The sequence below is a fragment of the Natrix helvetica genome (assembly GCF_964273705.1).
Source record: "Natrix helvetica genome assembly, chromosome: 3".
Classification (NCBI taxonomy): Eukaryota; Metazoa; Chordata; class Lepidosauria; order Squamata; family Natricidae; genus Natrix; species Natrix helvetica.
The window spans coordinates 30814761-30827871 of NC_138549.1; the positions used below are offsets into that span (position 1 = coordinate 30814761).

The window sequence follows — 13111 nt, forward strand, 5'->3', positions numbered from 1 at the left end:
GGTGCTAAATCATTTTCAAAGTATGCCCAGAACTATTATGTTTCTTTCACTCTAATTTCCCTTTGCATACTAGCATGTCGTCTTTCCTAATTTGATGAAATTAGCATCTTTTTTTCTAAACACAAGCTAAACTTTTATCTAATCTTGTAAATCAGGATCAGGAATCTCTATACATGAAGTTTGGCCTGTATTTCATACAAAGATTTATTCTTTCCCTTTTCAATTTCCATTTTGATAGTACAAGTCTGATCTTTTTTTCCAAGTTCTTTACAGTCTTATGCTGCTCTGCTTGTCACTTCTGAGTGGTAAGCAAGAACATTTATTCTTAGCATCTAAACTTGAAGGAGGAAGATTGATACTTTCTTTCTTTCTTTTGCTTTTTTATTTCCATGGCTTAATAAAGCATGTATGACAAACTGCATTGGCTATTAAATCAGTGAAACTGCAAAAGCTTTGGAGGAATCTTTTTCTTTTGGGAAATTATAAGCCAAATCCGATTTCCTATCATAATTCTCATAAAGCTAATTAGGATTTCTTCTAACTTGTATCTTTTTCTGACAATTATACATTTATCTCATTTATCCTGCTATATGTAATTATTCTGGTTTTACAAGATGGGTATTAATGTACCTTCATTTCTACTTAACATTTTTCTTGCTTCAAAAACATTTTTGCTGTAAGCAAAATATTATTCCTTTAATTCAAATTTTCTTTTTGATTAAAGTAACAGCAAAAAGCAAGCATTAAATCTGAAAATAAAAGTCAGATTTCGAGTTCTGAATAGGATATAAAGCTATAACTACTTTTCTGCATGTGGCCTACGGGTGTCTTCATTCTATCTTTTGCATGATCATGTAAGGTATTATCTTTCCATCTAAAAGCATCACAGGTCTTTCCAGAAATAAAGTCTCAGTTGCAAAGGGAATCAATGCAAAGGATCACAATTTTTAGTCAGACCTAATATCAGCAAGAACGGTGACGGTTAATGCTGAAGTCACTATTATTTGAACACAGACCAGTTACTATCTTCTGACTAATATCCACTACAAATGTAAAACTAGAAAATAAAAAAATAATATATAAAACCACTTTATGAAAGAATACAAAGCCACTGAATTCTAACTATGATAAAACAGTTATTTCTTGTCATTTTTTTTCAACCTGTCAGGTTTTCATTAGCAGGATTTACAGATTTTTGCATTATATGAGCTATCCTAACATGATTATTTACATGTTCCTCTTAAGATGTTCATATTGGACCTATTGTATAGTTTCAGTGTTTTTCCTCATCCTTGCAGAGGAGTTTGAAACATAAATCAACTCTAAATACTTTGATGAACAACGATGACCCACTCCTTGAAGGAACCCTTTCTGCTTCCGAGACATAATTAGATCACTGATAGGTAACAGCATTGACCATGGTACCATTAGGTAATTTCTACTAGTGTGCTGTGATATCTTCGAAGAGAAAGCCATTTCCTCCAGAGTTTTTTGCTGTATTTTCCCAGTTTAAGTCTGATTCTTCTATTCTGAGTATTATAGTCTGTTTTTGATTAGTTCACCATACAGGTAAGTTTTTAATAATAGAGTGTTGTGTGTGTGAGCCTGTATGTGCATGCAGTCTGAAAAAAAAATAGAATTTAAAAAGCAACCTAATTGGTTTCATTTTTTTCACTGATTTTAGTTAGGTGGCATGCGCAATTGCAGTTTAATTAAATACTGTATGGTATTCAAACAACTATGTGTAAGATGAGTCAAAGAATATTTTCCCAAGAATTTTGTATAAAACTTCCATTTATAATGAAGGCTGCCAATCTGTAACATTGGCCGTTACCTAACATGATGAACCAAGTCTCAAAGGTACCAATATTTATCTTAAATATCCAAACATATATATAAGCAAAAACTACAGATTTCAAAGCACTTGGATGGACATTATAGGTACACAGGAATATGCAGTTCAGAATAAATACTGTATTTTTTGGAGTATAAGATGCACCAGAGTATAAGGCCCACCAAGATTTTGAAGAGGCAAATTGAAAAAGTTTTTGCATCCTGCAGACCTCCCCAAAATGGCCCATTTTTCGCAAAAACAGGACCATTTCCCTCCCCTCCCCCGCCGCCAAAAAAGGGTATGAATAGCCTTTAGGAGTCTTGTAAAATGTTCCGGGGGGGGGACGGGACACAAGCAAATAACAGCCCATTTTTCGCAAAAAATGGGCCCGTTTTTTGTCCAAAAAAAGGGCATGCATAGCCTTTAGGAGGCTTAGAGAATGCTCCTGGGGGATGGTGGGGGGCAAAAGTGAGCAAAAAATGGCCCGTTTTTTGCGAAGGGGCAGGGTTTTGGGAGGCAAAAAATGCTGTATTCAGTGTATAAGACACACCCAGATTTGCAGCCTCTGAAAAAGGTGTGTCTTATACTCCAAAAAATACGGTAAATTTCTCTAAGAAATATTTTCACACATTATAAATCAGGAACAAAGAACAGAAGTCCAATTTCACACGTGTTGTATTGCATAGATTATAATGTGCAAAGAAGCCTTTGGAAGTTAAACATATCCAGGGTTGTGTGAAACACTGAGAAGAAAATTTCCCAAAGGAAATTAGCATGAATGAAGCAGTTCTTCCTGGTGTTTGAAAGCACCCATATCTTCTTGGAAGTCTTGCATAGCTTCCTCAACAGCTGTCACCAAGTGTTCACATACAGACGATTCTTGCTTTGGGAACACTATGAAGACAAAACAATTGTGCATGTTCTTTGCCCTTCGACAGTCAGGAACAGCTGCTGAAGTTTTTCCCAGCATGATTTGTGAATCAGTCCTTCAGATACTCGTGCAACCTTAAACATTTCCTTGTAAATTAGGGATGGAAATAACCTGAAGTGCTTTAGTAGCCCAAAACAGAGTTGCTAAAATGACCTGACCTTATTCTTTTCCATTCAAAAGTAGTCTAATCTAGTTCGATATCTGAAGCTGGAAATTCGGATTTGGAAAAAAAACGTCCCACAGAACATGAAAAAAAAATGCAACGTTTTTGTTTTTTTAGCATTATAAGATAAAATATGCAGAAAAGCTAAATTATCAGAGAATAGGCATGCCATTTTTTTCATTTTTAAAAAGTGTTTATATTTTGAGATAGAATAGACAGAAAACCATCTGTAGCATTAAATAGCCTATCTGATGGTGAAAATCCATTCAAAATGTCAGATAAATTAGTTTGGGGAGGGTCATTTCACAGAATGAATATATGTAAGATGTTCCTCAATTCAATAGAACTGGTTATCATTTGAGGGAACAGTTTAAGTTAAGTGATTAATTTGTGTTTTCTATAAAATAAATCTGTCACTGACAATCCACTGTAGCTCATAAAGCATTGCCACCTTGCTCAGACAGGAGATGGGAACAATCGGGTAGAAGAAATTCTAAAAACAAAGATTATTTTTCAGATTGTAATAAGGGCCACTGTTAGTCATGATGATGATAAAAATCATTTTGGCCACTAGATCCCTCTACCCACCATGATGCTTTAGACAAAGGATAACATTTGAGGGAGATAATTACTGTAGTTTCCCTCCTTGCCAAAGCTGCACGAAAACATAAATTAAGCCTTTGTGACTTAAATGGGTTTCTATTTTTAGTCTTTCAGGATTGTGACCAAATCTGGTATTACTGTAACAGGTAGAATTTGGAGCACTGTTTGCCAACCATGCTTTTTTTTCTTATCCAGAATTTTTTAGCCATGGCTCAAAAAAGCAGGTTTTGCCTTTGTTGGTTTGGCTACAGCAGTGATGGCAAACCTTTTCAGCACCAGGTGCCAAAAAGGGAGCACGTGTCTGCCCGTCAGGGCCGCAACCCGGACGAGGAGATGCCCAGGTGGCATGCACGTGCCGTGAAATGAATTCCGGTTTTGGCACACTCATACACACCAGCCAGCTAGTCTTCCGGATTTCTGGAGCGCATGCGCATGTGACGATCAGCTGGCTGGTGCACATGCTCACGCCGGAAAATGGAAGACCAGATCTTCCAGTTCGCGGCACTGCCACATGCACAAATCTGCAATTTCAGTCCTTTCAATATGACATGAGTATGTAGAGTCAGTATGTAAGATACAGTATAAAAAGCAGCTCCTAGCTGAGGATTTTCTTATTCCCATCATCCACAATATTAATGTCACAGAAAATGAACCGAAATTGCTCCCTCATTCCATCTGTCTTGTCTCTAGTATAATCAAACAGCTGTCCAAGTTTAATTCTGTAGCCATTTGGCCATATTGTCACTTTTAGATAGTAGTACTTAATTTAAGTTGTGACTATTAAAATATATATATATATATTCCTTTTGATTTTTTTTGGCAGAAAACATTCTACCCTGATCAGGATACTATTTCAGAATTCACACCTCTTGCCTCTTTGAAGAGACCAAAATATCGAAGTAATGAATGCAAGAAGTCCTCAGCAAAAAGGTCTCGTTCTAAAAAAACAATGCTCACACGCTGGCAAAACTATGATTATTCAATGCTCCCACCTATCTTTGGCTACTCCAACTATTCAAAGCGTTGCAATTCCAGCACACAGTACTACCACCAAAGTGCAGGTTTTGAAACATCTCTGTGACAGATCACCAACTCAAGCCTTTAAGAACTACAACAGCTCCTCCCACTCCAGCCCACCTGCAAAGGACCATTTAAGAACCCAACCAGAACATTGTGACTTTTGCTGCCACATGTAAGATCCTGACAAGCCTGCTACAAAACCAGGAGTATTGGTCTTTTTTTAAATGTTTTTGAAGTATTCAAACAATGAGTTATGTACACAGTCTGGTACTGTGGAAATAGTTCTAGTGCTATTTTCATTCTTGTCAGTCAAAAACTGTGTGTATTACCTCCATCATCCCTTTTCATTTTCTTCGATCAGCCCTGCTTTGATTTGTGACTATATCTGGATATGAATTTTGAAAAATGGTCAGTCATAAATAATGCTTTTGGGTGTTCGGTCAGCAAGTATATTCGCTAATGCTGCTTTTGACAGTCTTTGTCCTTTCTTTGCTTTTTCTGTGGGTGTTTCGGCTGTGCAAATCAGCACACGGGAAACAGATTCTAACGTCTTTGTATTGTCAGAACAGGACTATATGTGATCTCAAAATATTCTTTTTTTTTTGCTAAAAGACCAATGCTTTTAAAGTATAGTTAATATAATACTTAAGAAGTCAGTCTGGCTATCAAATGTGTGATGTGGCCACTACAGCAATTAGACTGAAAGTAATTATTGAACCTTCAAAATCAGCCATAGGAGTCTGTAGTAATAAACAAACCATGGTAGCTCCAAAATAGTATATTAGGAAGTGTTCTGCTAGCTTGCGGTCTTTCTTTAATTAAGAAAAACAAACAATTGATTATTTAACAGATTATTATTAAAGCAAGTATTTTCTTGTTTTACTTTTAATTTGATATTAAACATAGAAGGGGAATCAACACTAAAAATAAATTTTATGGTATTAACTGTGACGCTGTGTGTTAGCTAGCACCACCATGTGGTGTATTCCCATTATTTAAATAGGGAGTCATTTGTGACTCTAGTTTGCTGCCTATTGTTTTTAATAATAGAAAAACACATACCAGCTTGGTTTAATTTTTCCTCCAGTATTTTATTTAGAGTATATAAAAGGCTTAAAGTTTACTGAAAATTAACATTGCTGTTTGTGCAAATTCCCCATTAACTTCCTGAGCAGAGATAGGGATAACAAATGTTTTAAAAGGCAAATTGTGAAATATACATTATACCAAAGACTATAAAGAAAAAAGAATCTGGGTTATTCGTAGGAGTCCAAGTCTGGTGAAGCTGGTAATGATGGAGCAAGTGTGGAAACTATAATGCAAAGTTCACCCCTTATCTACTTGCACAAGACATTTTGTGTTGTAATGAATGGATCTTGTGTTGTAATGTCACAACATAATATCTCATCATTTTTGCATCATCATGTGAGTGACAGGCACTAATGAATGTTGTCATTTTTATGTTTTACCATTCCATTCAGTTCTCCATATCATAGCATTTTGGTAATTTTAAGATGTAAGCAATTTCCATTTCCGGTGTTGCTAACACACTCACAACATATTTAATGTTATATATTTATTTGACACTGCATACTTGAAGGTTGGGTAGAAAAGTCCCCTACATTAAAACACTGGTTGTAAAATGTAAATATATAAATATTTCTTATTTAAAAGAAAATCAACTTGATGTGGGTATTGATTTTATACCTGTACTAGTGATAAATCTCTCTCTGGGTATAATTAGCAAAATTATTTTTAATGTATTTTTTTAGAAATCTAAAAAATGCCTTTGCAATGAAATATTTTTCAATATTGAAGCTCTTTATATACCTGATTTATGCATACATTTGTTAATATATCAATTCTATTTTCAAGTATATGTTTTAGAAGAATTTTTTTATATATATGAGTTTTGGAGCTCTAGAATTTAGCTTATAATGGAATTGAGATTGTAGAAACTCTGATGAATGTTAATATTAGACATAGGTTCGTTCTTTCAAATTCATCCAAAGCTGCTGATTTTTATTTTGTTTGCTTCGGCTTGTAAATATTGGCTTTCAATAGACAAGTCTTACAAGGAATTGCTGCCACCATTATTTTGTATTGTTCCATAAAATTTTGTATCACTTGCTCCTTTATGTTTTCATTTCCATCCATTAGCCTTAAATGGGAAGATTCTTATGCGGTTATTGAAAATGCTGCATTCCTGCCCTGCATGCCCAAGAAAGATCTTATAGCAATGTTGTTGCATTTCAACCTTTCCTTTCCAAAAATTACAGGCTGAAACATTTAATGTTAGTTGTGGAGGGAAAAAAATTAAAAATATCTTTTACCACTGAATTCAAGGAGCATCTGCCAGTGTATATGTATGAGTATTGCATGTGTGTGTGTCAAAAAAGGGCAAAAAGTGCCTGAGACTGAACAATCAAAACCCTGCCCCCTTTTATCACCCACATAAAAAGAGGCTGGGCTTTAATCATGCAGTAGCTGACACTTTCTTGATTTTGTGACTTTTTTGACCGTTCCCTCTAGGAGCTGGTCCTAGATTTCATTACTTTTTAACATTAAATTCAATAAGTCTCCTGTAATGGTGATCAAATCTGAGATCCCTCTCATTATATTAAGTTAGGAGACAGTTTTGAATTTAAAAGCTCAATTTCGTTCACAACAAGGTGGGTTCTAAAAAGATTTTAGGAGAATGACAAAAGGAAAAGATATCTGGGTATTAACCTCAATTTTCCTTCATTGCCTTTCTACAAACAGGCATGTGTGTAAAATTCTAGGTCAGAGACCTCTATGCACTAAATCTCCATATATGTACGCTGGTGCTCCCAATATTAAATTCTACCAAGTAAGTGAGATATGCAGTCATTACGTCTTACCTTGAAGATCTGAAAAACTAGACTGATTATTAGCTCAATGCGATACTTGCACCCCATTTGGTGATGGAAAACTTTTTTGATCTAAGTGGGAGCGAAGGATATTACAGAATTATTTTTTATAGCTGTGGATTATTTTTATACACTGTGGATTATATCCCATAATTAGATGTTACAAATGAGTAGCAATAAGCAATCTTGATAAAATTAATCAAAACTGATGGAAATCCAAGAAGAGGGAATACTTCATTTTGTTTATTTTCTTCCCAAGTCAGTGCTATCAATTTTCCTAGTTATTTATGGTCTATTATTTTGTCCAACTACCTGACATAAAAACAAAACCATTTAATCTCCTGCTTGCAACACCCTGTTTATTATATGTATCATGCAAGTATCAGTGGAAATTACACATTGTGATATCCATAAGATCATGTCAGAAAGCTTTAATGGAATATTGTCAGAAGTATTATAAAAGAAATAATTATGTGTATGATTGTACATTGTATAATTGCACACATCAGTTTCTATAGCTTTACCTTTGTCAAAACTATACAGAATTTTAAGTATGTCTGAAATTCTGTGATGTGCTTACTGTTCTCAATAATCTTTCAATCTATATTGCAAAGTAGAATTGGCAGAAAATGCTCTTGGGAAAAGCAGAACATAGTTACTAGAACATTAATCATTAAAATATCTATAGTCATCAGCACTAAATACTGACATGTATTTGTAAATGGTACAGCGATAAATTCACTTGCCTGATAATTCAGCCTTTAAAATCTGTTAGATTCATCTATAATACTTCATTAAAAGGTTCAAAGCAGTCTCAATTATTATTAAGGTGATATATATATATATATAAATATATATAAATACAATATATACATGTGCATTGATGTAAAGTTTATTTTCTGTGCTGTTTTTAAATTTTCATTTCTGTAGATAACATGACTTCTTTATATCCATATTTTGGAACTTTCTGTAGATTCTCTATAAAGCAGTAGATGTTTAAATCTGCTTGCAATAAAATAAAATTTACATATTTGTTTTGGTGTATTGTGTACCAGTCTGTGGACATAATGCTCTTAATTTAGATAGGAGCTTTAAAAATTTTGATTTCTAAATTACAATTTAATTATACTTCGCTGAATACATTTATGCACAATCGGATTTTACTATTGTCTTTTTTACTGTCAGTGCAGAAAAAATTAGAGGTACTTTCAGAAGAACTAATCTTAATCAGTTATATAGTACATTTCGTATAGAAGCATGCCTAATACAAGGGGAATGAGATATTTTTAATGATTTTTTTTTAAAAGTCTAATGCACATACTATTGCAGAACGTTTAGAATTACGGTAAGAAAGTACATACAGTATGATACTATGCACAGAGTGAAAGGATTAAAGTCTTCCATACGAAAATATTTTTGAACTGTTGCAATATCTGAATCAAAGTGAAAAATATCCTTTTAGAATCAATATACCATAGATAAAACAGCCTATTATAGAAAGGACATAACCAAATTCATTTTTGTATGTGCTTGTGATGCTAAGTAGTTTAATGTCATTAGGACTAATAGATATGGCAAAAACACCTGATCAAGCATGATTGTTACAGTGACTAGTTAAGAAACATGCCTGTTTTGCTAGTTTTGCTTTTTAAAATTAGCATTAGTTCTTTTTGTTATAAACAATTAAATAGTGTCTTAATTTGCACAGGAGGGAAGAAAGCTCTGCTTTAAAAAAAAAGCCTTCACACCCACATAAAATGAAAAATAAAAATCGAATATGGGAATTGAAATCTGCCAACTTATTTTTTTGAAGCAATTATTTTTTGGAGCAACTAATGGTTGATAGGAGAAAGTTTGACATTCATAAAACTGCTGCAGTTAGGGGCATAACCATTACAGGTAGCCCTCGACTTACGACCACAATTGTGCCCAAACGTCCTGTTGTTAAGTGAGGCATTTGTTAAGTGAGTTTTGACCCATTTTACGTCCTTTCTTGCCACAGTTGTTAAGTAAGTCGCTGCAGTTGATAGGTTAGTAAGATGGTTGTTAAGTGAATCTGGCTCCCCCCCTCTGGCTTGTCGGAAGGTCGCAAAAGGTGATCACATGACCTTGGGCACAGCAACAGTCATAAATATGAATCCGTTGCCAAGCATCTGAATTCTGATCACATGATCATTGGGATGCTGCAAAGGTTGTAACTGAAAAAGGGTCATGTCACTTTTCAGTGCCGTTGTAACTTTGAACAGTCACTAAATGAGAAGTTATAAGTCGAGGACTTCCTGTAGATAATAAAATGCTACCTGTTGTCCCATTATCTTTATTTGAGTAGAAAATGTACAGGTAGTCCTTGACTTACAACCATTGTTTAATGACCGTTACAACAGCCCTGAAAAAGTGACTTATGACTGTTTTTCACTTATAACTATTGCAGTATTCCCATGGTCACATGATCAAAATCCGGCTCCTTAGCAACTGGCATTTATTTATGACAGTTGCACTGTCCAAGGCACCTGAGGGTAGAACAAGAAACAATGGGTGGAAACTAATGAAGGAGAGAAACAACTTAGAACTGAGGAGAAATTTCCTGACAGTTAGAACAATTAATCAGTGGAACAGCTTGCCTCCAGAAGTTGTGAATGCCCCAACACTGGAAGTTTTTAAGAAGATGTTGGATAGCTATCTGTCTGAAATGGTATAGGGTTTCCTGCCTAGGCAGAGGGTTGGACTAGAAGACCTCCAAGGTCCCTTCCACCTCTGCTATTGTATTATTGTATTATTATATTATTATTGTCCTGGGATCATGTGATCACATTATCACAAGATTGTAATCTTCTCAGCCAGCTCTTGACAAGCAAAGGGAATAGGTGGAAGCCAGATTCACTTAACAACTCCATGACTCACTTAACAACTGCAGTGATTCACTTAACAACTGTGGCAAAAAAGTCACAAAATGGGACAAAAGTCACTTAACAACTGCCTTGCTTAGCAACAGAAATTTTGGGCTCCATCGTGGTTATAAATCAAGGACTACATGTATAGGGCTATTTTGCCAGCTTTCTGCTTATATTGACTGCACAGATAAATCCAGAGATTTACACATTCTATATATTTTACCAACGCAAAGGTGGGGCATGCCGGGAGCCTGGCAGGCCTCGACGGGTATCTCTAATCACTCATCATCAGGTCAGTATTCTGCTCTCTACACAAGCTTAATGTGATTCCAGTCAATTTACCGAACTAGATCAAGTCCAATGGAAGATCCTCCCCTATATAATATCTAACATGCAATGGACAGTGTACTACACTCGAATACATATGAGCAGTGGTGGTGCAATGGTTAGAATGCAATATTGCAGGCTAAGTCTGCTGCCTGCCAGCTGCCTGCAGCTTGGTAGTTTCATTCTCACTGGCTCAAGGCTAACTCAGCCTTCCATCCTTCCAAGGTTGGTAAAATGAAGACTCGGATTGTTGGGGGCCATAGGCTGACTCTGTAAACTGCTTAGAGATGGCTGTAAAGCACTGAAGTGGTATGCAAGTCTACGTGCTATTGCTATAGCATGCAAGATACCAGGCAATCCAACATCCGCTGTTTGAGAATACAGCTTCCACAATTCCAAAGTATGGATAGTCTTCGACTTACAAGAGTTCACCTAGTGAACATTCAAAGTTACAACAGCACCTAAAAAAGTGACTTATGACCATTTCTCACACTGATAACCGTTGCAGCATCCCCACGGTCACATGATTTACATTTGAATGCTTGACAACTGGTTCATATTTATGACGGTTGCAGTGTCCCGAGATCACATGATCCCCTTTTGCAAACTTCTGACAAGCAAAGTCAATGGGGAAGCCAGATTCACTTAACAACCGTGTTACTAATTTAACAACTGTGGTGATTCACTTGAAAAATGTGGCAAGAAAAATCGTGAAATGTAGCAAAAATCACCTAACAAACTTATCACTTAACAACATAAATTTTGGACTCAATTGCAGCTGTAAGTTGACGGCTACCTGTATTGGCTAGACTGCTGTGGTGGGTTCTGGACACCGTCGCAACCGGTAAGCTGCGCACGGGGCCGGGCATCCTAGTCGGGCATGCACATGCCACCGCCCTGTGACACCCAGCTGCTCAGCAGAGCACATGCAGGTGCCGCACCCTGTGTGCGCGTACACAATTGACCGGTCGTGTTTTAAACAGCTATGGAACGCAGGTGGGCGGGTGGTACGGTGGCCACTGCTCCCGGCTACTACCGGTACAGCCGTACCGCCCGGAACCCACCACTGATACAGTCTTGGTCTGATTAAGTAATGCCGCAAATGGAAAAGTCAAAGCACCTGGCTAGCATTGTCTGGGTTTGAAATCCATGCAATTGCATGTCCAGTAAGCAGATGGGAGTCCACCAGGTGGTAGTCTAGACTTGGCACTCAAAAGAAACATCCTGGAGGAAGACAGCAACCAGCTGTGTCAATATTTCTACCCATAAAACTTCATGGACACTTCCATGAAGTCAACAGCAGTTAAGCAGAAGGTTTCCTCTGCTACATTTTTATAGCTGAACTTACAGGTCCCTTACATTTCCATTCAATAGAACACACTCATCATATTGATAAAAATAGATCACTGATCATTTTTCTCGTGCCGTCTTAAAATGGCATGGACTACCAACCAGGCCAGTCATAAGCATCTAACAGTTTAGCCAGTGGCGGATTAAGGCTCACTGGTGCCCTAAGCATTGACAAATCTTTAATAAAAAAAATTTTATTGGTTTTTTTCAAATATTTTTGGGGAAAGGGTACATAAATGTGGAGAAAAATTTTGACAGCTACATCATACGGAAGGTGGTATTTCCCCGGAGTCTTACATCTTTCTCTTTTTTTATATATATATCAAAATATCATTATTACATACATATTAGCAGTTTAGGTTTACTTCAAGTTCTTTTAACATCTTCAATCCTGCATTGACAAATCTTGATGCCCCCAACTCCTGAACAAATCTTCATTGGGTTTTTTCTTTCTTTCTCAATTTTGTGGTGCCCTCTTGGATCTGGTGCCCTAAGCACCTGCTTAGTCTCCTCCTTAATGGTTAATACACCACTGCGTGTAGCAATGAAGGCTTAGTAAACCACAACCTTCAAAGAGGATAGCAGGGCTCATCCTTAATCCTCATCCCTATTTCAGTTCTGAGCCTCCATCTGGAACGTTGATGGATCAGGCCTGGCAGAAGAGCTTACATTTCGTAGGGGCAGATCTTGAGAGACCTCCACCCACCCATCCACCCACGCCGTTCACAGCGACTCTCATCCAACAAAGGCCAGCCTGCAAAACTGGCCATCAGGAGGACGTGGGGGGAGGCGGGAGAAGCGGGGAGAACATATAGCTGCGTGGGCTTCGAAGGGAGGGCGTCCCACTGAGCTCATTCAATTCAGTCCTGGGGAGGCTTAGCAAAGCGCAATCCTCTTAGCCGCCATCCAGAAAAAGGACCAGCGGCTCAGAGCACGGGGGGGGGGGGGACCACTCGCAAAAGGGAAGCAGCCAAGCTACTGATCCGAAAGGCGTGTTTCATTGCCCGACCCCCCACCCACCCACCCCCAAATCCCCCACACCCTCCGAGCCTGGCAAGTGACAAAGGTGTTGAGCTGCAGCATCCCGCCCTTCTTCCCCCT

General features: G+C 37.1%; 1 protein-coding gene across 4 annotated transcripts in view; it reads left to right on the top strand.

The window, feature by feature from the left end:
• The window catches only part of ATP11A (ATPase phospholipid transporting 11A), a 147072-nt gene extending 138602 nt beyond the window's left edge, over window positions 1–8470 (top strand). For 2 of the 4 annotated variants that reach the window (XM_081946419.1, XM_081946418.1), the window contains exon 29: window positions 4355–8470. In XM_081946419.1, coding sequence (XP_081802545.1) covers window positions 4355–4612 — 258 coding nt within the window. In that variant the 3' untranslated portion in view covers window positions 4613–8470. Of the gene's footprint in view, window positions 1–1298; window positions 1432–4354 lie in introns of those variants that run through there. The other 2 variants (XM_081946421.1, XM_081946420.1) reach the window with 2 other exon arrangements.
• The last annotated feature ends 4641 nt before the right edge of the window (window positions 8471–13111 follow it).